We start from the raw sequence: 27541 nt of genomic DNA, 5'->3' as shown, positions 1-27541 counted from the left end.
CAACATAAACGGGCCGGCAGAACGTTGGAGAAGTGAATATGTTGGATAATAAGGAAGGATTTAGGAAAAGCCTATTAAACATCAAATTGGTGTATGATTTTACAAATTAAGCACCAAAACATCATGTTATACAACAAATTTGACAGAAAAAGTAGTTCAGTTTGCAGTAATGTTATGTTGTAATTACTGTATTTACGAATTTAGCACCAAAATATCACGATATATTGAAAACATTGACTACAACAATGGCTTGGTTTATCCAGAAGCTTGGATAGGTGAGGCTTGGATAAGTGGGACTCTACTGTATTTACCTTTGTTGTGAATCTGCCATTTGTTTATAAATACAGTAGAGTCTCACTTATCCAACATAAACGGGCCAGCAGAACGTTGGATAAGTGAATATGTTGGATAATAAGGAGGGATTAAGAAAAAGCCTATTAAACATCAAATTAGGTTATGATTTTACAAATATAGCACCAAAACATCATGTTATACAACAAATTTGACAGAAAAAGTAGTTCAATATGCAGTACTGCTATGTAGTAATTACTGTATTTACGAATTTTAGCACCAAAATATCACGATGTTTTGAAAACATTGACTACAAAAAAGCGTTGGATAATCCAGAATGTTGGATAAGTGAGACTCTACTGTACAAACATATTTTAATTTTTTTTATTTTGAAGCGTGGAACTATTTTTAGCATATAAATGCATATAAATGCAAATCATGAGATTTGGCCGTGCTTTAGAACGCAGCCCAAAATAAATACAAATAAACTCATTTCATTAAAACCTCTGTAGCATATTTATTAACACATATTTTACACCCTTTAAAATGTTTTGTTTCTCAAAATGGCTAGGAAAAAATGTTAGACTTTGAAACTAACCATGTCCTTTAAGCTGGGATGTGTCCAGAGGAGGGCAACTCAAATGATCAAAGGTCTGGAGAACAAGCCCTCTGAGGAGTGGCTTAAAGAGCTGGGTATGTTAAGCCTGCATAAGAGAAGGCTGAGAGGAGACAAGAGGGCCATGGATCAAGATGGGAAGGAAAATCAAAGGAAAGAGGGAGCAAGCTTTCTTTCTGCTATCCTGGAGACTAGGACACAATGGAACAATAGCTTCAAACTACAGGAAAGGAAGGAGATTCTACCTGAACATTAGGAAGAACTTCCTCACGGTGAAAAGGGCTGTTCAGCAGTGGAACTCTCTGCCCCAGAGTGTGGTGGGGGCTCCTTCTTTGGAGGCTTTTAAGCAGAAGCTAAATGACCATCTGTCAGGAGTGCTTTGAATGCGATTTTCCTGCTTCTTGGCAGAAAGGGGTTGGACTGGATGGTCCACCAAGTCTCTTCTGACTCTGATTCTGTGGGTCTATGAAAAGAACTGAGTTTTCAGACAATTCTCAGCAACACTGAGCAAAGTCATGCATTTTGTATAGTAAAAGCATTGTGTTCATGTTGTGCAGGAAGCCCATTTTTCCTTCCTCGTCCAGTTCTGTGCTTCTACCCAGTGATTTAAGCTTTCCAAATAGTCATTATGAGCCAACAGCATGTTGTTTGAGTTTAGGTCAGTGACTAGACACTTGACAGTCATTCCTGTGGGAGTCTTCTGATTCAAAGCTCTACTCACATTTGCATGTTTTTAAACTGCTAAGTTGGCAGAAACTGGGGCTGACAGCGGGAGCTCACCCTGCTCCACGCATTCAAACCACCAACCTTTTGATCAGCAGCTCAGCATTTTAACCCATTGCACCATCGGAGGCTACCCGTGACAGCACATACTGTACGCTAAAATCAAGAAGGCATGTTGATTTCACTGGCTGTATAAAAACCACGAGCAAGTCTGGATTCAAACACTACAAGGATACAATTGGAATGAGTATATAAAATCCATTCAACATAAAGCTGTTTTATTTACATATAAGTTACCCACCATAAAACCAGAGCTAACAGCAGTACTGACTGATGCTGCTTGTTCACAATTGGGAAAAAAAATATATAGCAGGCTTTGCGCATATATATATACATACATACACATACATACATACATACACGCACCCAGGCTTTGCATATATATATCGGGAGCAGGTTTTGCATTGTGTCTGAAGACTGCACATATATGCAAAGCCTGCTCCCCATATATCAATGCAAAGCCTGGGCATACACACATATATGCAAAGCCTGTGTGTGTGTGTAAATATATATATATATATATATATATATATATATATATATATATATATATGCAAAGCCTGCGCGCTCTCTCCCTCTCTCTCTCTCTAAATATATATATATATATATATATATATATATATATATATATATTGCGCAAAGCCTGGGCATATATATATATACACGCAAAGCCTGCTCTCCAAATATATATATATATATATATATGCAAAGCTTGGGCATATATGCAAAGCCTGCTCTCAATATATATATATATGCAAAGCCTGGGCACATACATACATACATACATACATATATATATATATATATATATGCAAAGCCTACTCGCCTTATATATATGTATATGCAAAGCCTGGGTATGTGTGTGTGTGTGTATATATGCAAAGCCTGTTCCCTATATAATATATATATATATATATATATATATATATATATATATATGCAAAGCCTGGGCATATATATATACACACACACACGCAAAGCCTGCTCCCCAACAAATCTTCAGACACAATTACCAACACAGTCTTGAGTTACTGATAGGCAATGTATCTGTCACCCCACTCTCTGCACATGGGGAGTTGCACACGTGTGCTAGAGGAGACTGAAAAACATATATATGGAAGGGAGATGTTCTTCTGGACCCACACCATCATATGACTTAACTTTCCAGCCCTGTTTCTACTGTTATTCGGATTAAAACAGCTATAATACTGGGGTAAAGGTTTCTACGAGCAACTTTCCAACCCTAGAAAGCAATACGTAATACAAAAATAAGGCCCCTGAAAAATAGAGGCTTAAAATATATAAAGATATCATCACACAGGCCCCTAATACAGTCGTTTTTTTGTGCGGAGTCATTAAGAGGTTCTTAATTCTGTAAAAGGGGGAAATACAGAAATCCTAATTTAAAAAGGAAGGCGAACACTTGATGACAAGTATAACAGGTCAACGTGAAGGTTCCCTGAGTCAATCAACCACTCATTTATGCATAGAAGAGGACACAGCAAGGCGGTCAAGAGCCAGAAAATAAGAAAGAACCCATTATTCTCACTGAAACAATGAGGCAACAATGAGTGTCTATTTGCTCAGGGTTCAACTATTCTGGTGTTCGTTTAGTAGTCGTTTCAAAAATCGCTAGAAAAATAAAAGGCTGTGAAAGTTTTCTCAGCAAAGTCTCTGGGCTTCAGTCAACTTCCTGATCAAGAAGAGTTTGTCCCGGCTCTCCTATGGCAATGAGAAGGAAAGATATCGTAAATGCAAATCCTTCAATCTGCCAAATGCAAACAGAGGTCAAGATGGCTAAAAATTGCTCCGGGATCAAGTAAAATGCATATAAATGTCAGCATGTTTTTCGCCATTTTTTTAGTGGTGACAACCTGAAGCGCTTTGTACAAAATAGAAAACACTTTCATGCAGGGAACACAACTTGGAAAGGTTACTATGAGAATCTACCATATATACTTGAAAATTTTCAAAAGGAGAGGATATATTCCTCTCTTACCCTCCCTTATCAGTGTGTTTTCTTTTCCAGAGTCTCCCTCGCTTTTAACCAAGGGAATGTTTTGAAAAGGGAAAAAAGCCCTTGCAAGTCAGGAAGAAGAAAAATACATATCCATTAATCTTATAAAAGCATTCTCCCCTGAAATATTTGTCAAACTCCCACAGATATACGGGCATTTCCCCCTGCAAGCTTTTGCAATCCCTATGTACCTATGTATTTCTATCTATCTATCTATCTATCTATCTATCTATCTATCTATCTATCTATCTATCTATCTATATGTCTATATCTATCTTCTGAGTTTCAGAAAAAAGGTAAAAACCTGGCTTTGCGAACAAGCGTTTAATGAATGAATTATGATGGCTTTAACTCGGTCCGGACTAGGGTTTACGTGCAAGGTTTATGTGGACGAATGGATTAAGTATTTTATTATACTGTTTTAAATGTATTTATGGGATTGTTTTAAATTGATTGTTTTATATTGCTATGTTTTATTTTTCTACTGTATTGTGAGCCGCCCTGAGTCCCTTCGGGTGAGAAGGGCGGCATATAAATGATGGAAATAAATAAATAAATAAATAAATAAATAAATTTTATATATGATTTTTCCCCTCATATGTTTGCAGGTCTTTGCAAATCCTATATACATATAGATCCATGTACAGTAGAGTCTCACTTATCCAACACTCGCTTATCCAACGTTCTGGATTATCCAACGCATTTTTGTAGTCAATGTTTTCAATATATCGTGATATTTTGGTGCTAAATTCGTAAATATAGTAATTACTATATAGCATCAATGTGTAATGAACTACTTTTTCTGTCAAATTTGTTGTATAACATGATGTTTTGGTGCTTAATTTGTAAAATCATAACCTAATTTGATGTTTAATAGGCTTTTCCTTAATCCCTCCTTATTATCCAACATATTCGCTTATCCAACGTTCTGCCGGTCCGTTTATGTTGGATAAGTGAGACTCTACTGTATCTACATTAATTTTATATATGAATTTTCCCCTCATATGTTTGCAGGTCTTTGCAAATCCTATATACATATAGATCCATGTACCTGTATATCTGTATCCATATATATATATATATACACATTATTTTTATATATGAATTTACCCTCATATGTTTGCAAGTTTCTGCAAATATCTATATAAAGAGAGATGTCTGGATAGATATGACAATCCATTCCTCCTTCATAATTTTAAAAATATTGGTGCATTTCAATGGAATAGGGAAATAATAAAGAAATGGCACGACTGGATTAGAACTTACCATCACTAATTGTTCCCTGAGCTGATTAACGACTCGTTTATGTGCACCAGCCAAGGCCATGAGATAGAACATTACAAGGCTGTCAAACAAATGGGGGAAGAATACAACAGCGGACATTAATACGGATGGATTTAAATGCATAACACACAATCTAGAAAACAGATACATCATGAGATGGATTCATCAAATTAAATAGGAAAGCAGGGGTCCTAAACCAGGGGTCCCCAAACTACAGCCCATGGGCCACATGCAGCCCATCGAAGCCATTTATCCGGCCCCCACGGCACCAAGGCAGAAAGGGGTCTCTTCCAACCCTCTTTATTATTATTATTATTATTATTATTATTATCATTATTGACGCAAAGACATAGCATGACACAGCAAACAAGATCTATATGCTGGATTTCGTATCACAAAATCACAAGTCAAACACTTCCCAAGTGTTGTTGTTGTTGCTATTATTATTATTAAATATTAAAAGTCACCCCTGGCCACACTCACCAGATTAATATGAAGAAAGGCACCGCAAAGGCTTCAGATGCGAGGCCATCCAGGACTGCCCTCAAGACATCTGGGAATTGACTGACAGTGTGATGCAGAATGTCCCACGAATGCTCAAACGTCACAAAAGGTCCACATGCCTTTGAGGAGGGAATGCTGTTCGGTTGGGGGCGAGAAAGAGAACAAGATGTGGAAGTGAAGAAGGGGGCAAGGAAGACATCATTCCACCATGCCTCCTGTGTCAATATAACAATATATAATACTCATATTATGCTATGCTAATAATATTGATAACAATATCATAATGCAATCCAATATAATAATAATATACTATTATGATTGTATATTTATATTACATGTAATATTACTAATAATATTGCAATATAGTGGTATAGCACAATATAGTAATATATAATGCTTATATTGTGCTATACTAATAATATAATATATTGTATGTACATATAATATTGATAACAATATTATAATGTAATGCAATATAATTTTTTTTCGTGTCAGGAGCAACCGGAGGTGCTTCTGGAGTGAGAGAATTGGCCGTCTGCAAGGACGTTGCCCAGGGGACATTGCCCAGATGTTTTGATGTTTTACTATCCTTGTGGGAGGCTTCTCTCATGTCCCCGCATGGAGCTGGAGCTGATAGAGGGAGCTCATCCACGCTCTCCCCGGATGGGATTCAAACCTGGCAGCCTTCAGGTCAGCAACCCAACCTTCAAGTCACAAGGCTTTTATCCCCTAGGCCACCGGAGGCTCCTTATACAATATAATAATAATACACTATTATAATTGTATATTTATATTACATGTAATATTACTAATAATATTGCAATATAGTGGTATAGTACAATATAGTAATATATAATGCTTACATTGTGCTATACTAATAATTTAATATATTGTATGTATATATAACTTGTAATGCTGCCTTGAGTCCCCTTTGGGGTGAAAAAGGTGGGATATAAATGTCGCTAATAAAAAAATAATAATAAGTTATCCACCTCCTTTATGGTTGACCAGACACAGTAAGCAAAGTGCTGTTTCAATGTGTTGGGCTGTATTGCTCCCACAAATCCCTTATTTGAAGGACTACTGACCACATTTATGGGAACGAAAGAAGCTGGAAGAACATGGTCCCTCCATAATAATAATTTAATAATAATTTAATTTTTGTATCCGCCACCATCTCCCCAGGGATACATGGGGACTAGCCCAGACGACAACAGATTAAAAAACAACCAGTAAAATTAAGCATAATCTATATATATAAAAGAGTGATGGCATCACGGCGACCCACAAAACAACAAAACTACAGCCCCCCCAACCTCGAAATTTGACAACACAACCCATCATCCACGCCTCTAGGTTGATACAACAAAAAGAAAAGAAAAATAAAGTCCTAATTAGAGAGAGAGGAATAATTGCTTTTATCCAATTGCTGCCAGTTAGAAGGCTAATCTCCTCCAACTTGGTCTCCTAGCAACCCAATAAAAATAATAAAAAACACTAAAAAATTGATACAATAAAATACTATAATAACAGAAAATAACTAAAAATAATACAAGAAAATAATAAAATATAATAAATAAAAATATAACTTACAATAAAATTATTAAAAAAAATGCAAATCACGTCAAATAAAAATTACACAACAATTTTTAACCAATACCACCACCACTTTGCCACAGCAACGCGTGGCTGGGCACAGCAAGTAAATACATAAAACATAAATAACAACAACAATCAGTTAAATACAATCCATCTTGTATTCCATTCACTTTCATAACATGCTAATGGATATTTCCAGATTTTTGGCAAGATCCAGCGTGAAGTACAAAGTCTATTTTGTTTCACGGTAATAGCAAGTTCACCTACATGGATTGACATGTGAAAATGGCAGGAAAACCTATATGAAGTCTGACTTACCGTGTCATGCTAAGTCCCAATGGAATGAAAGCTAAGATGAGGCCGATCAAGAGCACCACCAAGAAGAAGAAGTTGGAGCTGGACGCCCTGAAAGGACGCGTTGAAGGCTTACAGGTGTGCATCAGACTGACCTGGAGAGAAGAAAGTACCTTTGTTTAGGTGCCGGAAGGTTAATATTTGGGTTTCAAGGAGACTGTGACTCCTTTGTATTGTTCTCACACACCTTTAGACAAAATCAGGCACAAGTCTTATAAACATGTGCCTGCCAAAAAGCACCACTCCTGCAGATATCAATTGCCGTATATACTTGAGGATAAGCCGACCTGAATATAAGCCGAGGCACCTAATTTTACCACAAAAAATTGGGATAACTTATTGACCCGAGTATAAGCCGAGGATGGGAAATGAAGCAGCTATGGGTAAATTTCAAAATAAAAATAGATACCAATAACATTATATTAATTGAGGCATCAATGGGTTAAATAATGTGTATATATGGATATAGATATACAGGTACATGGATCTATATGTATATAGGATTTGCAAAGACCTGCAAACATGTGAGGGGAAAAATTAATGTATATACAGTAGAGTCTCACTTATCCAAGCCTCGCTTATCCAAGCCTCTGGATTATCCAAGCCATTTTTGTAGTCAATGTTTTCTACATATTGTGATACTTTGGCGCTAAATTCGTAAATACAGTAATTACAACATAACATTACTGCGTATTGAACTACTTTTTCTGTCAAATTTGTTGTATAACATGATGCTTTGGTGCTTAATTTGTAAAATCATAACCTAATTTGATGTTTAATAGGCTTTTCCTTAATCCCTCCTTATTATCCAAGATATTCACTTATCCAAGCTTCTGCCGGCCCGTTTAGCTTGGATAAGTGAGACTCTACTGTAGATAGATACAGATATATAGGTACATAGGGATTGCAAAGGCTTGCAGAGGGAAATGCCTGTATATCTGTAGGGGAGATTAAAAAATATTTCAGGGGAAAATGCTTTTATAAGATTAATGGATATATGTATGGTTTGCAAAGACTTCAGGAGAAACATGCATCTATAGAAACATATTTATAGATCTATAGGGCTTGCAAAGGCCAGTGTACACTTCCAAGGGAACAAAAATGAAATATCGGAAATAAATGTACATGTAAGATTAATACATTTATACACACACACAAAAAGCCAGGAAATTGGGTGGGTTTGAAAGAGAACCATACAAACAAGGACATGAAATATACCTCCTCTCCCTCCTTTCCTCCCTTTTGACTGGAAAAGAAAACACACTGTTAAGGGAGGGAAAGAGGAGAAAGAAATATATCATATTTGATATATGGGCTTGACCCCATTATAAGCCAAGGGAGGCTTTTTCAGCTTATCTTCGAGTATATACGGTAATCTATGGCCGTCTTGTACATATCCATGAGGTGGCAAATACAACCCTAACCCTAACCTTTAAGGTAAGGTCCAACTGGAGGTCAACAACACTTGGACCTTGTATTCTACCTTCAGGATTTTATGTCAACTGAGCCCATTTTCCACCTCATCTATATATAGAGAGATGTCCAGATAGATAGATATGAATATAGATATATAGGGCTTGCAAATATTACAGGAGAGAAATGCACACAATGCTTGATTTCCACCAGCTTTCCTTCATTTCACAGCAACTGGGCTCATTGCTCCACAAAACAAGCATCTGCTTTCAACGAAACAGATGTGGATTTTTTTTATAAAGATCTGACAAGAAGGTCCATAACACAACAGCTTCCAACCTGGCATCCTCCAGTTGTGCTGGATAACAACGACAATAACCCATAGCCAGAATTATTATCAAAACCTCTGTGTAAAGGCAAAAAAAAAAGACCACTCACCTTTTTAATGTAAAATACAATGAAATACTTTATGGTCGCAATGGCGGGGAGGAGCGGACAGTAGAAAGTTCCAATCCAACAAATGGTTTGTCCGTAAACTATCTCCAAAACATTGTCAGGGATGGCAAACTCCTGCAGCCCACACCACCGGAAGGCCTTCACCGAACAATGGGTAACCATCAATCTAATAACAATTAGAACAACAACAGCTTATTCACAGCCACTAAAGGAAACAATGTCTTAGCAATCTGTTGTATATTATCATATATATATGATAATATACTACAATAATAATAGAATAATAATAGAATGACATAATTATATATATATATATACACACTCACACATATACATTACACACACACACACACACACACATATATATATATATATACACACACACACACATATAAAAATGTAACTAGCTGTGCCCGGCCACGTGTTGCTGTGGCAAAGTGGTGGTGGTATTAGTTAAAAACTGTTGTGTAATTTTTATTTGACGTTATTTGTATTTTTTTAATTAATTTTATTGTAAGTTATCTTTTCATTTATTATATTTTATTATTTTCTTGTATTATTTTTAGTTATTTTCTGTTGTTATAGTATTTTATTGTATTGATTTTTTAGTGTTTTTAATTATTTTTAGTGTTTTTTATTATTTTTTATTGGGTTGCTAGGAGACCAAGTGGGCGGAGCTTAGCCTTCTAACTGGCAGCAATTGGATAAAAGCAATTATTCCTCTCTCTCTAATTAGGACTTTATTTTTCTTTTCTTTTTGTTGTATCAACCTAGAGGCGTGGATGATGGGTTGTGTTGTCAAATTTCGAGGTTGGGGGGCCTGTAGTTTTGTTGTTTTGTGGGTCGCCGTGATGCCATCACTCTTTTATATAGATAGATAGATGTGTCCCCGTGCCCCATTCCAGAAGGATACCATGGTTTCACACTCACTTTCTAGGAAAGTCAATGAAGACAGTAACAGCAAAAATGATGATAAAGTCAAAGATCATAAGCTTATACATCTCCTGGCCGACGCGAGACTCCCAGCACTGAAAGAAAAGGCAAGAGGATTATCAGAATACCTCAGGAAAAAAAGAATTTAAAAAAGAATCTTTCCACCATGTCTCCTGCATCAATATAACAATATAATAATATATACCGTATATACTCGAGTATAAGCCGACCCGAATATAAGCAGAGGCACCTAATTTTACCACAAAAAACTGGGAAAACATTGACTCGAGTATAAGCCGAGGGTGGGAAATTTCAGAAATAAACACAGATACCAATAAAATTACATTAATTGAAGCATCAGTAGGTTAAATGTTTTTGAATATTTACATCAAGCTCCAATTTAAGATAAGACTGTCCAACTGATTAAATCATTATTCTCATCTTCTTCAATGTAAATGTGCTTATGTATCCTTTTAATAAAAACAGAGTAAAATAATACATGTAATAATAATAATCAATAGAGGAAAATAATACATGTAATAATAGAGTAGAATAATACATGTAATAATAATAAGATCAGAGTGAAATAATAAATGTATTATTAGTAATAATAAAAATAGAGGGAAATAAATGTAATAGTAGCAACAATAATAGAGGACAATAATAAATGTAATAATAATAGAGTAAAATAATAAATGTAATACAGTAGAGTCCCACTTATCCAACACTTGCTTATCCAATTTTCTGGATTATCCAATGCATTTTTGTCGTCAATGTTTTCAATATATCTTGATATTTTGGTGCTAAATTCATAAATACAGTAATTACTACATAGCATTACTGTGTATTGAACTGCTTTTTCTGTCAAATGTGTTGTATAACATGATGTTTTGGTGCTTAATTTGTAAAATCATAACCTAATTTGATGTTTAATAGGCGTCTCCTTAATCTCTCCTTATTATCCAACGTATTCGCTTATCAAACGTTCTGCCGGCCTGTTTAGGTTGGATAAGTGAGACTCTACTGTAATACCAATAATAATAGAGAAAAATAATAAATGTCCCATATATTCTTGAGTATAAGCTGACCCAAATATAAGCCAACCAGGATCCTCACCCGAGTATAAGCCGAGGGGGGCTTTTTCAGTCTTAAAAAGGGGCTGAAAAACTAGGCTTATACTCGAGTATATACAGTATCTTTTTGGTAATGAAGACATAATAAGGTTAGACATCAACAGTGATATAATGAGTGGGAATTACATGATTACTGAAACAAATCATTAAAATCTCATTAAAAGGCATTTTACTGTATTTTTTCAGTTTCTTGTTGTTGGAATTCAACCACATCCTGGACACGTTTATAGTCCGGATCAAGGAAATAGACAAACAGGGAAATTCCTTCCTCTTTGTCTGTCTCTCTCGCTTTCTCTCCTGCAATTTTCTGTTCGTTAGACTTGCTACCCTGTTTCCCCAAAAATAAGACATCCCCTGAAAATAAGACCTTGTATAGGTTTTGCTGAATTGCTAAATATAAGGCCTCCCCCGAAAGTAAGACCTAGCAAAGTTTTTGTTTGGAAGCATGTACACCAAACAGAAGAGCAGAGTATGCAGGATCGGTAAATGTACGTACCATAGATTGTTGTACATGGAAATAATGGTAGCAACAAGAAATTCTTGATAGGATTCACAGTTTGTCTGGTTATGCTGGTTTGTGATGACAACTACTGAACAATCTATATATATAAAAATGTAATGTGCGTTTTTCCCATGGAGTAAACAACAAAACCACGAGACCAAATCACACCAAATTTGGCCACAAAAGACATAGTCATCCAATCTATGTCTTTCAATCAAAAATCCCTAGAAAAATAAAGTCCAAATAACAGAAAAACCCCCATTGCTTACTACGCAGAGGCCCCCGCAGAACTGAAACAGCTACATTATCCAGAGGACCTCATAACTGTATTCGGAGTGTAACACCACTTCGAAAAAATGTTGCCATGATGGAACAGCCTTGCAGCTTCAAAGCCAGGCTGTTTCCTAACCAGGGGGATCCTCCGTTGGCCACCTTGAATATCACTGAACAGCCTTGCAGCTTCAAAGCCAGGCTGCTTCCTAACTACCAGACTATGCCACAGCAATGCGTGGTCGGGCATAGCTACCCTGTTTCCCCGAAAATAAGACATCCCCAAAAAATAAGACCTAGTAGAAGTTTTGCTGAATTGCTAAATATAAGGCCTCCCCCGAAAGTAAGACCTAGCAAAGTTTTAGTTTGGAAGCTTGCCCAGCGCCTGCCAAACAGAACACCAGAGCATGCAGGATTGGTAAATGTACATACCAGTTGTACATGGAAATAATTGTTATAACAAGAAATTCTTGATAGGATTCACAGTTAGTCTGGTTATGCTGGTTTGTGATAACAACTACAGTACAGTATATAATAAATATTCAATTTTTTTGTTCAACAATAAATGTGAATTCTTCATGGAAAAATAAGACATCCCCTGAAAATAAGACCTAGCGCATCTTTGGGAGCAAAAATTAATATAAGACACTGTCTTATTTTCGGGGAAACACGGTAGTATATAATAAATGTTCACTTTTTTGTTCAACAATAAATATGAATTCTTCTTCATGGAAAAATAAGACATCGCCTGAAAATAAGACCTAGCGCATCTTTGGGAGCAAAAATTAATATAAGATACTGTCTTATTTTTGGGGAAACACGGTACTTCTCAGGGACATGCCTCTTTATTCATTTTCTAGCCACATAGTAAGATTCTGCGTCTCCATTCTTTCCTTTTTGAAATCACCCAACACTTGTTGCCCACTTCTAATGAATGATTAATAAAAGGGTGGCATACGATACAATCGATCAGCTTTCAAAAACAGTGACAGATTATAGCAGGGGTCCCCAAACTTTTTATGCAGAGGGCCAGTCCACAATCCTTCAAACTGTTGAGGGGCCAAATTATCATTTGAAAAAAATACAAACAAATTCCGATGCACACTACACATGTCTTATTTGTAGTGCAAAAACAACAACAAGAACAATGAAATAACAATAAAAGAGCAATACAATATTTAAAAATAAAAACAATTTTAACCAACATACATTTATCAGGATTTCAATGGGAAGTGTGGGCCTGCTTATGGCCAATGAGATAGTCAAGTTAATTAGGATTATTGTTGTTGTTGTTGTTGTTGTTGTGTGCCTTCAAGTCATTTCAGACTTTGGGCGAGCCTAAGTCTGAAATTTATTTATTTATTTACTGCATTTATTTACTACATTTGTATCACACCCTTCTCACCCCAAAGGGGACTCAGAGTGGCTTACAAATTATATGTACATACAATACGTTATATTGTTAGCATAGCACACTATTAGCATTATATATTACTATATTGAACTATACCACTATACTGTAATATTATTAGTAATATTATTAGTAATATATAATTAATACTATTGTATGGTATTATTATTAGTGTTATATTGTATTACATTATAATATTATTATCAATATTATATGTATATACAATATATTATATTATAAAACTGAGGGCGGGGGCCAGGTAAATGACCTTGGAGGGCCGCATCCGGCCCCCTTGCCTTAGTTTGGGGACCCCTGGATTATAGTATAAAGAGTTTGTGGTTAGAATTACTTTTTCAAAGAAGCTTTCCAAGTGTTCTGATCTAGTTACCAAACACCGCATCTAGCTCCTGCAGCGTTCCTTTGCTCCTACGACCAATTTCTCCAGAAACCTTAGTCTAGGAATGACGATGCTTTACATTACTTACAGGATAGTCCTGGTAGTTGTATCCACAGGCCGCACACTTTGCATCGGCACAGGACTTGATCCGGATCCAGAGAGAGGCCAAGAGAACGCCGATATTGGCCAACCGCACAAAGACGCACCTTCACAGGGGAAACGAGGGAGGAAAAACCCTTCTCAATACTCTGACTTGTACACAAGGACGGCTAAAATGCAAGGCTCTGGTTGCAGAAGAGGAAGGGGCAACTGTGAAAGTGATTGCTAGCTGCCTGGAGTCCCTACGAAGAAAACCATGGAATACGAGGGTTGAATGAAAAGTAATGCCTCCACCTTCGCTACTTGGGTTTGGATGGGAGTACTTTAATAAATCAAACGCAGAAATAATCTTTAGAATGTGCTCTTTAACTACCACTGTTCACTTTTCCACATCATCACCAGACAATTGGAGACATTTCTGCCAACAATGAAAAAGTTTTCTGAAGTTGTCATGGAAGAAGTCGACACTCAGTTTCCGCAACCAGTGTCTCACAGTTCTTTCAACATCCGATAGCCAAGCAAAGCAATAATGTGACCCACACGTTCTTGTGAAATGCCGATTATGCTTGACATTTCTCTCTGAGTGATACGACAATCGTCCTGAATCAATCTGTCAACCCTTTGCTTGTGAAACTCGGTGGTTGCTGTCACAGTACGTCCAACTCTTTGTTTGTCACGCAAGTCAGATGTTCCCACCTCAACATCTTTAAACTTACTTGCCCAGCGACGCACAGGACTCACATCAACACAATCCCCACAAACAGCTTGCATTCTCTGATTAATCTACTTTGGAGTGACACCTTCTGCTGTCAAGAATTCAATGACTGCATGTTGCTTAAGTCGCATTGACTGACCGTCTGCACAGGGTTCCATACTTCGCCCTTTAAATACACAACTGTTCAATGCTAAGGCTTCCCCGTCTGCGCCGGGTTCCATACTTGGCACTGTAACAACACAACCGTTCAATGCTAAGGCTTCTCCATCTGCGCAGGGTTCCATACTTCACACTTTAACAACACAACCGTTCAATGCTAAGGCTTCTCTGTCTGCTCAGGGTTCCATACTTGGCACTGTAACAACACAACCGTTCAATGCTAAGGCTTCCTGCCAAATGGAACTGTATAGGAGAGTCTACTGAACAATCCAGGACCTGCCGCAGACCAGGACTGCCATCTGTTGAGGAGTTACAAAGGTGGAGGCCTTACTTTTCATTCAACCCTCATAGAAATAAAGATGTGGGTCAGAGGACGAGGAAAAAGGAGAAGAGGAAGAAGAAAAAGAAGAGGAGGAGAAGGAGTGTATAATTTGAGGCATTCTTGCCAAAAGGTATGCAGAAAAGAAATGGGCTACACAAAGATGCTCAAAGTGGGAGTGAGGAATACATGGCCCATGAAGGCACAAGTGACTATAGGATGCAAGGCCGGCAGAAAAGAAAGAGAAGAGGCACATGGAGGTGGGGAAAGCATTCCTTTTGATACTACATCCGAACGGAAATACGAGTCTTCCTTCCTACCTCATCAGCGTTAACCGGATTTCAAAGCCTGGCGAATAGTCTTCCAGTTTGATGATCCCTGAGAATATCAGGGGGGCCACAAAGTTGGCCATGGTGATCACCATCGAAGGGAGGTACTGCACCAGGAGGTTATCTTCAAATCGAGTCTTGCTGTCCTGTGCATAGGAGAGGCAGACACATTCAGCTTGTCTCCGATTGGTTCTAAAATGATTCCACAGTTTTGTGGTACACAAAGACATTTGTTTAACCTGCTGCCCACAAAATCTATTACATTATGGGTGCTTCCAGACAGCACCAAATCGTGGTTTTTAGTCAGGTTTAGTCAGGTAAAGCAATATTATAAATCATAAAAAAATATGATTTACAGTGGCGGTGGTCTCAGTTGGGTGTGGACGGCGGGGCGGAGCCCAAACGGCAGTGGGAGGAGGAGGAGGCACCATGTTTCCCTACCTCTTTCTTCCCTTCCTTCTTTCCTCCCTCCCTCCTTCTACTTCCTTCCCAAGGAGAAGCCTAGCATCCCTACTTCGCTGATTTTCACTTGTCGCAGGTAGTCCTGGAACGTAACTCCCGTGACACTGTATCGTGAAAAGATGACTACAGGGTGACAACTTTGTCCTGACAAGAGAAACTTTGCCATCCAAACATTTAATGAAGTTTCTGGTACACAAAGTTTGTGGAGTAGGACCACTACTTCCAAAGGCAGTACTACACAATCCAACAGGAACACACACTTTCAAGCCAGGAACAGAACTTAGTCATTAGGGGCCGGGCTGTGGCGCAGGCTGGTGAGCAGCCTGCTGCAATAAATCACTCTGACCATGAGGTCATGAGTCCAAGGCCAGCCCGTGGCGGGGTGAGCACCCGTCAATTAAAAAATAAAAAATAGCCCCTGCTCATTGCTGACCTAACAACCCAAAAGATAGTTGCATCTATCAAGTAGGAAATAAGGTACCACTTATAAAGTGGGGAGGCAAATTTAACTAATTCACAACGTTGGAATGAGGAAGTGCCATCACAGTGGATGATGAAGCAGCTGCTCCCCCCTGTGGCCAGAATCAAACATCCCCTCAGGAGAAGGTTAAATTGCCTCTGCGTCTGTCTTGGTTCTATATGTGTATATGGGCATTGAATGTCTCTCATCATCGAGTCTCAACCAACTCAACCTAGTTTGTGGCAGCCACAAAAACAAAGTTTTTGGAGTAGAACAACTCTCAAAGTGAGGACCGCACAATTAATTTTCCAAGCTCGTTGTGTAAGATTAAAAGTTGGGCAGTGGTTGGAATGAACTACATGCCCTGCTTTGAGCACCTCGGCCTCAAGATAAGATCTAAACACAATGAACAACGCTTGCCTGTCACTTACAGTGGGAATATTTTCTTGCGAGTAGACAGTTGCTCTATAAATGGAATAAAAACAAGCTGACAAAACAGCAAGGACGACAACGTTTAGGAATATCCTCAAGCAATAGATGCGTATCTTCTCTTTGGCCGTTCTTTCCGCTACTCTCTGCCTCAGCCGCTCTTCCTCCAAGTCAGTCTGCAAGCAGAAATATTCAAAGATAAAACAAACTTAGTCCATCTATATATATAAAAGAGTGATGGAATCACGGCACCAGACAAAACAACAAAACTACAGGCCCCCCAACCTCGAAATTTGACAACACAACCCATCATCCATGCCTCTAGGTTGATACAACAAAAAGAAAAGAAAAATAAAGTCCTAATTAGAGGGAGAGGAATAATTGTTTTTATCCAATTGCTGCCAGTTAGAAGGCTAAGCTCCGTTCACTTGGTCTCCTAGCAACCCACTCAGCCCAGGGGACCCTTTACCTTAACTACCACCAATTCCTCAATACTTTATTTCCCATACCACCATACTTCGCCACAGCAACGCGTGGCCGGGCACAGCTAGTCTATATATATAAAAGGGTAATGGAATCACGGCACCGGACAAAACAACTAAACTAAACACCCCACAACCTTGAAAATTGACAGCACAACCTCTCATCCACGCCTCTACGTTCATACAACAAAAAGAAAAGAAAAATTAAGTCCTAGCCACAGCAACGTGTGGCCGGGCACAACAAGTAATAATAATAATAATAATAATAGTAAGTTGTTAATATTATGGCACACCTGCAGGCCCTCAGGAGCCGGGTTTCATAATCATAATAATAATGATAATAATAAATTAATATTAATATTATTATGCCATGCCTGCAGACCCTCAGGAGCCTGGTTTAATAATAATAATAATAATAATAATAATTTGTTAATATTATGGCACACCTGCAGACCCTCAGGAGCCTGGTTTAATAGTAATAATCTATATATATAAAAGGGTAATGGAATCACGACACCGGACAAAACAACTAAACGCCCCACCACCTCGAAAATTGACAGCACAACATCTCATCCACGCCTCTACGTTCATACAACAAAAAGAAAAGAAAAATTAAGTCCTAGCCACAGCAACGCATGGCCGGGCACAGCTAGTATCCCCATAAAAAGGACTCTTGTAGTTGAAACTAACTGTTTTGTTGAAGTTTGCCTCATCACTAATTCAGTTTTTCTCCCATAAGAACATTTGTGGTTGTTTGGTATTATCGTGTTTATTTCACTGCATGCATTATTAGCCTGTTACTAGGTGAGAGAGAACGCACATACTCACTTTGAGTTCATAATGTAAACTGCAGTGTTTCAGCCGCGCAGCATTGACGTCCGTAATACAGAAATCCCAGCCAGCAAATATTTTGTTGCAATAGCTCTGAAACCGGTCGTCGCTGCACACCAGGCTTTGTTTAAACCCTTCAACGGCTCTAAGAAAAAGAAATCCATGATTTGAGCAATGAACCGGTGGACTTGAAATGCAATTACCGTATATACTCGAGTATAAGCTGACCCTAATATAAGCGAGGAACCTAATTTTACCACAAAAAACTGGGGAAACGTATTGACTCGAGTATAAGCCGAGGGTGGAAAATGCGGCAGCTATGGGTCAATTTCAAAATGAAAATAGATCCCAATAAAATTATATTGAGGCATCAGAAGGTTAAAGGTTTTTTAATATTTACCGTATTTCAAAGAAAAACAGTAAACTAGCTCTGTATACAATATAAATCAATTTAAAAATTATAACTTAGGTCAACAATCATAAAAACATTCTAAAATACATTCTAAAATGGGGGTATTGCAAGCAACGGCCTCCAGGCTCCTCTGCCAGCTTGACTTTGACTCGATTATAAGCCGGGGGAGGATTTTTCAGCTCATAAAAAGGGCTGAAATACTCGGCTTATCTTCGAGTATATACAGTAATAAAAAACACATAAAGCCTTTTCTTTTCTAGACATCCTAAAAACATTTTTAATTATTCCCATTTTAAATGTATTATTTGGGTGGCAGGTGTGACTAAAAACAGCATGAAAGCCAACAATGTGCCCTTGCATCAGACATTTCAAGCAACTTTTACCTCTTGACAATCCACAGGAAGCTCAATGAAAGGTAGGCCAGCGTGGTGAGCAAATAGGCGAGCGGCACTTGGTATGTCAGGTGGCCCAAATGTATTGCATCGACTGTGTAATAACCATAGAAAAGACTGGTCATCTCAAGAAAACCCTGCAAGAGGGGAGCACAGAGGAAGGTCACGTTACTACATATGGACATATACACAATGGGGAACAAGGCGCAGTATCATAGCAATGAAGATGGAGAATAAGATTGGGGCAATAACATATCACTGTTTGACACCTATGATCCTGCACCTTGTTGATGGGTGCGGTGAAGAGAGACGTCGAATTGTTTATTTAATTTATATTATTATATTATGACCGCTGCCACCAATTGTAAAGATGTTTATAATGCGGCCACCAGATGTAAAGGGGATTATCCACGCTTGCCACCACTATGGGAAGATATAGCCACTAGCTACTTAGAGAGGAGACCTTTTAAATTTTGTTTTTCTTCTTGTTGTTTCTTTTTGATGGTAATATATATATATGACAGAAGCTGAGATGTTTAAAAGAACAATAACACGTTTATTCTGGCACAAAGCTTAATGGTTACAGTAACTTTCTCTTTAGAGGCACTTTGGTTAACAGTTGCAAGGCTATTCTGCCTTGGTCAGACCACACCTGGAATACTGTGTCCAGTTTTGGGCACCGCAGATGAAGGGAGATGCTGACAAGCTGGAAAGCGTCCAGAGGAGGGCAACTAAAATGATTAAGGGTCTGGAGAACAAGCCCTATGAGGAGAGGCTTAAAGAGCTGGGCATGTTTAGCCTGCAGAAGAGAAGGCTGAGAGGAGACATGATAGCCATGTACAAATATGTGAGGGGAAGTCATAGGGAGGAGGGAGCAAGCTTATTTTCTGCTGCCCTGCAGACTAGGACACGGAACAATGGCTTCAAACTACAGGAAAGGAGATTCCACCTGAACATCAGGAAGAACTTCCTCACTGTGAGGGCTGTTCGGCAGTGGAACTCTCTCCCCCGGGCCGTGGTGGAGGCTCCTTCTTTGGAGGCTTTTAAGCAGAGGCTGGATGGCCATCTGTCGGGGGTGCTTTGAATGCAATTTCCTGCTTCTTAGCGGGGGGTTGGACTAGATGGCCCTTGAGGTCTCTTCCAACTCTACTATTCTATGATTCTATGATTCTATGATTCTAGAATGAGGTGTTTCAAACTTCTTAAAATGTCACTTCTTTCTTTACTGCTCTAAACTGCAGTCACCCTGTGAATTACAATCACAGATTATCTGTTCCTCATCAGGAGACAGACTACCTTAAAATAAGTCACCAAACTTATTTTAAATTGACTCAGAAATAAGCATTTGAGTCTCCCTGATCCCTTCAACTGAGGGTCAGTCTTCACTGTACCTCATCAGGGCACAGACTGCTTCTTTTTCAAACCTGCACTTCTCCACCAAAACGGCAGTTGGCTCCGCCCACTTCTCCATGGCAACCAACTCATGAGAGCAGAGTAACTGAAATACTGACCCTTTTAAAACGCAATTAAACATGACATCTGTAAACTAAAAAATTCACACTTCGTTACAATGGGAAGCTAACCACCGGCACAGAAATCATCTATCTACCTATCGACAGATGGCAAGCTGTTTAACCTCACCAGACTGGAAGCCAAAACCAAGTCTGGTAAACAAAAATTCTACCAAGAAGGCAGAACTTTTCTTTAAACTTTTCTTATTCTACACGTATTTCTTGAACTAAAAAAGAAGAGTATATTCAATTACTTACTGTGCCAGACAGGAGATCTATAATATAATTGTAGAAGTAAATAAGTCCCTTGGTACCAGTGACTTCATAAATTGTGCAATGTGTCTCTGTAAGTAACAAGATTTTTTGTAATAATTAGAATGGTAATAATAATAATAATAATAATAATAATAATAATAATAATAATAATAATTTTATTTTTATACCCCGCCCCATCTCCCTGAAGGGACTCGGGGTGGCATACATCAACAATATAAAAACAAGCAATAAAACAGAACCATCAACAATAAAAACAAGTCATAAAAAATCACATAGAAAATATACTGATAAAATCTTGGATATTTTTGTTTCTGCAAAAATAATGCTAATTGCGCTGCAGGATGTAGGTGCCTACCTGCTTCCTGCGGAGAGACTTTAACGTAGCTGCCATTGACAACCCCATGTCGGAAAACAGCACTTGGGAGAGTGATAAAGCTGAACACAAGGAGAAAGATCACCAAGTTCAGGATCACAAGGAACCGAAGGAAGGAGAAGTAAGACTGGATCCCAGTGCCAAATTTCCCTACCAAAAGAAAAAGAAAGGAGGTATTTAGAATGGAATGCACTGATTATTATTATTATTATTATTATTATTATTATTCTACCTTTCCCCCCTTCCCCTTCACCAAGACCAACCAACTCATATTGTTTCCCTCATTAAAAATATACTCAATAAATTTTCCCCATATTTTCCAAAAATCTGTTTGTTTCGATATTCCCTTTTTAATTTTAATACTGCAAGTCAGCTTGTCATTAATAGCTATGTTCCAAATTTCCCTGTACCATTCTTCTAATTGGATTTCTTCCTTTTTTTCTTTCCAGTTTTTTTGCTATTAATAATTTTGCTGCAGTTATCAAGTCAGAAACCATTTCTTTCTCCTCTTGAGTGAGGATTGCCGCTTTGAGTCCCCTTTGGGGAGATAAAGCAGGGTATAAATAAATATAATGATGATGATAATAATAATAACACATAAACATTGTAAAAATGCCACAAGTACACATATTAAAATGTATATCGATAAAATAAACATGTCAAAAAATATGGATAGGCTTACTTTCCTACTTGCAAAAAGTAAGGGAAAACCAATAAAGGAAACAGATTGGGACAGTGTAACAAAATATTTAGGAGGAGAATAGAAAATAAACATAATTTAATAAGAAGACAAAAACAATAATAATAATAATAACAAAAATAAAGATTGGAAAAACAGTAGCTAAATAAAACGAATAAATAACAATAAATAATAATAATAACATATAGAGATAGGATAATATGAGGGAATAGAATAAACAACAAATAGTAGGGAAAGAGAAGGGAAACCATCACCAGAACAGGAAAAAGAGAAAAAAGAAAAGGAGAAAGAGAAAGAGAGAAAAATGGAAGAAGAAAGAAAAGGAAGAAGACCTCCAGAAGATGCCCGGAAGTCAAAATTACACAAATCTTTTTCTTTTTTAATTGTGATTTTAAACTTTTTTTTCTACCTGGACCACTCCTCTCCAACTACTCTATTCACATTCCTTCTATTTCTGCACCTCAACCTATTTTATTTTATTTTTGTTTTCTCTCTTTCTCTCTTTCTCTTATTCTCTTCCTTCTACTCTTCTTTCTTTCTTTTCTCTTTTTCTTTATGCATTTTTCCCTAGTATTTTAACATGTATATTGGAAAAAGCCTTAATAAAGATTATATTTTAAAAAAACCTACTTCTATAAAATATATATTAAAATACACAGAACAGAGATTGAACTAAGGACACAAGTTTAGAATTCATACTCAAAACTAGCTTGGTAGGCCTTCTGACAAAAGAAAAAGTGCTATCCAATACGTCCTATCAGAGAAATAGGCAGGAAAAAGGTAATAATAATAATAATAATAATAACTTTATTTTTATACCCCGCCCCATCTCCCCAATGGGGACTCGGAGCGGCTTACATGGGGACCAAGCCCGAAAACATACAACAATAAAATGATAAAACAATTATACCAACAATAAAACATCAATATCAATAAAACCATCATAGTAATCAACATATAGCATAAAATATTAAAAGCAGAAGAGTAAAACAAGATTGGCTTCATAGGGTCTGCTCCCCCAAATGGGACACCAGAAAGCCTTCCTTTTTCCGGCTAACCCAAACTCAGCCTCTTACATTCTGGGAAAAACAAAAGATGCTAGAAATAAAAAGCATGACGGTACCTTCAATGCTGTGGATATCGTGCCTCCAAAGCTCCAAATAGGAGGAGAGTTCTTTGGTATCCTCTACAATTCTTTTCAGGGACTTTTTGCTTGACTGCCTCCACTGATTCCAACCTGACAGGTATTTCCTGTTGGCTTCCTGGATATCTCTGGAAATAGGAAATAAAATATGAGAAGGGCGTTGGGTTTTTGAGGCCTGAAAAGGTCGGTTACCTTACTGAACCTTCTTTTTTTAAATTTTTTAAATTAAATTAATAGTGACAAAACAAATAGACCAATATATACAGAGGGGTGGTAAGTGTGGGGGAATGAGTGGGGAGTACATTGGATGAAAATAACAAAAATGAAACAAAAAAAAATCAAAACCATACGTACACGCACCTACCCATATACAAAAAAAAAGGCACACGAAATAACATAGAACTAAAATAATGGTAACCAAGATCAAACAGAGAAAAATCAATAGTTTGACATAAAAGACTATGGCCTATGCATAGAACAAATAATTAAAAATGACTTCCCTCTATTGTGTAGTGTTTTATACAGTGTTCTCTTAGTACATTTGATATACTTATTTCTATTTACAGTAGAGTCTCACTTATCCAACACTCGCTTATCCAACGTTCTGGATTATCCAACACATTTTGTAGTCAATGTTTTCAATATATCGTGATATTTTGGTGCTAAATTCGTAAATACAGTAACTACTACATAGCATTACTGCGTATTGAACTACTTTTTCTGTCAAATTTGTTGTATAACATGATGTCTTGGTGCCTAATTTGTAAAATCATAACCTAATTTGATTTTCAATAGGCTTTTCCTTAATCCCTCCTTATTATCCAACATATTTGCTTATCCAACATTCTGCCGGCCCGTTTATGTTGGATAAGTGAGACTCTACTGTACTTTTAAGAATATTTTTTCTATTCTTCCTATTTAAGACATCTTTATCTCATCATTTTATAGTTTTCTTTTTTAAAATAAATCTTGATTAACTCCCAGTCTATTTGTTTTCTTGGTTTTCCTTGAGTGTTTGACAACAGATATGTTAATTTATCCAAGTTCATAATTTCTAAGATTTTATTGAGCCATGATTTTATATCCGGTCTATTTTGGCAACTCCTTCCCCACAAAATTCTACCACTTGCGTCCTCAACCAGCCGGTCACCCCTCTCCGCAGCTGCGCATCGTTGCCAAAACGCTGCGTTGAGGACACAAGCGGCAGAGTTTGGTGAGGGAGGAGTTGCCAAGCTCATTCATCGCTATGGTAAGTACCTAGATTTGAATGGCGACTATGTTGAGAAGTGGTATTTGGATGTGGCTTTCAACTGCATATGGTAAATGCTTTCTCCTATACTTGGTTCATTTTTAATTCCAAAACGTAATCTACTTTCTGGATAACCCTCATATATAAACCAAACTTGCCTAGTTTCCAACAGATCTCACAACCTCTGAGGACGCCTGCCATAGATGTGAGCAAAACATCAGGAGAGAATGCTTCTGGAACATAGCCAGACAGTCCGGAAAACTCACAGCAACCCAGTATTCAGATGATGGATTTTACTATTCTGTCCTCATTTGACTTTCTGGATAACCCTCGTATATAAACCAAACTTGCCTAGTTTCCAACAGATCTCACAACCTCTGAGGACGCCTGCCATAGATGTGGGCAAAACATCAGGAGAGAATGCTTTTGGAACATAGCCAGGCAGTCCGGAAAACTCACAGCAACCCAGTATTCAAGTGATGGATTTTACTATTCTGTCCTCATTTGACTTCAGCCAAAGATTTGTTGGCTGAAATAAAGGCTACCGACTGACTGATATCCCCGAATATCATTTTAAACCACAAATGGATTCCAGAAGGACTTACAGAAAAAAAATCTACAGAAAAAAAATTGGGTCAAACCTTAAGCGCCGTTTCTCTGCAATCGTTAAGGCATATTCTCGAAGAGGGTGCGAGGGGCTTGGTCCAACCCCGTCCAACAAGTTGTTTGTCTCTGCAGAAGTGACCCGCACTAAACTGTAATAATCCTGTGAGCCTCTGGCCGAGGGTTTCCTCCTTCGCATAGACTGGAAACTGGGCAATTCTTGCAGAAAGGCAACAGTGGGTGATGCGCTCTGAGGATCAAGAAGGAAAACCTCTATCCAGAAAAAAGGAGACAGAAAGAGACAAAGAGTTAGCAATACGAGCTTAGGAATTGCAAGGCTTGATCTAGAGCAGGCACAGTCAAACTTGGGATTTTTCTCCAGGTGTTTTGGACTCCAACTCCCACAATTCCTAACAGCTTAAGTGGCTGAGGAGGAAAAGGAAAGGGCCTGAGGCTGTTAGGAATTGTGGGAGTTGTGCGGTGATTGTCCCTGACATATGGGAGTTATAGTTCACCTGTATTCAAAGAACACTGAACCCAGCAGATGATGAATCTGGCACATACTTGGCACACAGTCCCAACACGGCCAACTGTGAATACTGGCGGAGTTTGGGGAAGACTGACCCAAGATTTTTGGGAATTGTAGTTCACCCACATCCTTATGCATTTTTAATGGGAGAATTCATTAAAAAAAAAGGAAAGACTGAGTTCTTTTCTACGAAATAGTGTAACATTTGACCAAACTGATATTACCTCACATCTAAAAACAAACAAGGCCCTTCTCAAATAACCCGAGCACTGTCGGGTACCCAAGCTAGCAATAATAATAATAATATTTATTGCTACAGTAGAGTCTCACTTATCCAACATAAACGGGCCGGCAGAACGTTGGATAAGCGGATATGTTGGATAATGAGAGACTAAGGAGAAGCCTATTAAATATATTAATTATATATATAATTAACTAATTATATATACAATATAATTTACAATAATATATAATAATTATAACATATTGTATATACATATAATATTCATAATATTATATTGTAATACGATATAATACTAATACAGTAGAGTCTCGCTTATCCAATGTAAACAGGCCGGCAGAATGTTGGATAAGCGAATATGTTGGATAATAAGGAGAGATTAAGGAAACACCTATTAAACATTAAATTAGGTTACGATTTTACAAATTAAGAACCAAATTTGACAGAAAAAGTAGTTCAATACACAGTAATGCTATGTAATAATTACTGTATTTACAAATTTAGCACCAAAATATCACGATGTATTGAAAACATGGACTACAAAAATGCGTTGGATAATCCAGAACGTTGGATAAGTGAGATTCTACTGTAATACAATATAATAATATTAATTATATATTATATTTTACATGTAATATTACTAATAATATTACAATATATTGATACAGTACAATATAGTAATATATTACCAGTATTGTACTATGCTAATAATATAATATTGTATGTAAATTCAATTTGTAAGCCGCTCTGAGTCCCCTTCGGGGTGAGAAGGGCAGCATATAAATGTAGCAAATAATTAAATAAGCCTATTAAACACCAAATTAGGTTATGATTTTACAAATTAAGCACCAAAACATCATGTTATACAACAAATTTGACAGAAAAAGTAGTTCAGTATGCAGTAATGCTACATAGTAATTACAGTAGAGTCTCACTTATCCAACACTTGCTTATCCAACGCATTTTGTAGTCAATGTTTTCAATACATCGTGATATTTTGGTGCTAAATTCGTAAATACAGTAATTACTACATAGCATTACTGCGTATTGAATTACTTTTTCTGTCAAATTTGTTGTATAACATGATGTTTGGGTGCTTAATTTGTAAAATCATAACCTAATTTGATGTTTAATAGGCTTTTCCTTAATGCCTCCTTATTATCCAACATATTCGCTTATCCAACGTTCTGCTGGCCCGTTTATGTTGGATAAGTGAGACTCTACTGTATATTGTAATACGATATAATCCTAATAATACAATATAATAATATTAATTATATATTATATTTTACATGTAATAATAATATTACAGTATATTGATGCAGTCCAATATAGTAATTTATTACCAGTATGGTACTATGCTAATAATATAATATAATATTGTATAAATAAGCCTATTGAACATCAAATTTGGTTATGAATTTACAAAGTAAGCACCAAAACCTCATGTTATACAACAAATTTGACAGAAAAAGTAGTTCAATATGCAGTAATGCTACGTAGTAGTTACTGTATTTACGAATTTAGCACCAAAACATCACCATGTATTGAAAACATTGACTACAAAAACGCGTCGGATAATCCAGAACGTCGGATAATCCAGAACGTCGGATAAGTGAGACTCTACTGTAGTAGCGGTGGTAATAATATATTATTGTGCAAATGTGTCGCCGGGACCCACCGTGGCCGCCTTCCTCTTCGCCTTCGCCGGGTCTCTGGCCCTCCCGCGCCCGGCTCATCTCCACAGGCGCTGGAGCCAGCCTGGGCCCGGCCCCACGATAACTTCCGGCCCGGCCCGGAGCCAATGGGAGGAGCGAAAGAGAGATGGACAGGGGAGGGAGCCAATGGGCGTCGCGGGAGAGG

The 27541-nt window shown here is 37.5% G+C and overlaps 1 protein-coding gene across 2 annotated transcripts; it reads right to left on the bottom strand.

The window, feature by feature from the left end:
* Positions 1 to 783: 783 nt before the first annotated feature.
* Positions 784 to 27492, bottom strand: tmc7 (transmembrane channel like 7). Of its 2 annotated transcripts, none has more exons than XM_062964720.1 (16): positions 27360 to 27492; positions 24947 to 25181; positions 23036 to 23184; positions 21195 to 21362; positions 20822 to 20907; positions 19044 to 19189; positions 18246 to 18393; positions 16938 to 17111; positions 15576 to 15730; positions 14052 to 14169; positions 10248 to 10345; positions 9300 to 9483; positions 7413 to 7543; positions 5475 to 5630; positions 4974 to 5052; positions 784 to 1786 (listed from the first exon to the last, which is right to left on the bottom strand). In XM_062964720.1, exons 1-16 carry the CDS (start codon positions 27415 to 27417, stop codon positions 1730 to 1732), a joined length of 2142 nt encoding a protein of 713 aa, XP_062820790.1. In that variant the 5' UTR covers positions 27418 to 27492; the 3' UTR covers positions 784 to 1729. The 2 variants fall into 2 exon arrangements, with proteins under 2 accessions (XP_062820790.1, XP_062820789.1); XM_062964719.1 differs by lacking the exon at positions 784 to 1786 and adding an exon at positions 3344 to 3412.
* Between the last annotated feature and the right edge of the window lie 49 nt (positions 27493 to 27541).

Source organism: Anolis carolinensis, unplaced genomic scaffold, assembly GCF_035594765.1.
Source record: "Anolis carolinensis isolate JA03-04 unplaced genomic scaffold, rAnoCar3.1.pri scaffold_13, whole genome shotgun sequence".
In the NCBI taxonomy this organism is placed as follows: Eukaryota; Metazoa; Chordata; class Lepidosauria; order Squamata; family Dactyloidae; genus Anolis; species Anolis carolinensis.
Note: the sequence above shows the minus strand (reverse complement) of the source record. Positions and strands in the feature narration are given on the sequence as shown.

Coding starts and splice junctions, on each gene's coding strand:
- tmc7 (XM_062964719.1), bottom strand. CDS start 27,417: ATGAGCCGGGCGCGGGAGGGCCAGAGACCCGGCGAAGGCGAAGAGGAA. Junction 21,363..23,035: donor CGATATCCACAGCATTGAAG/GTACCGTCATGC, acceptor TTCTTTTGGTAG/GGAAATTTGGCACTGGGATC. Junction 10,346..14,051: donor ACAACTACCAGGACTATCCT/GTAAGTAATGTA, acceptor CTTTTCTTTCAG/TGCTGGGAGTCTCGCGTCGG.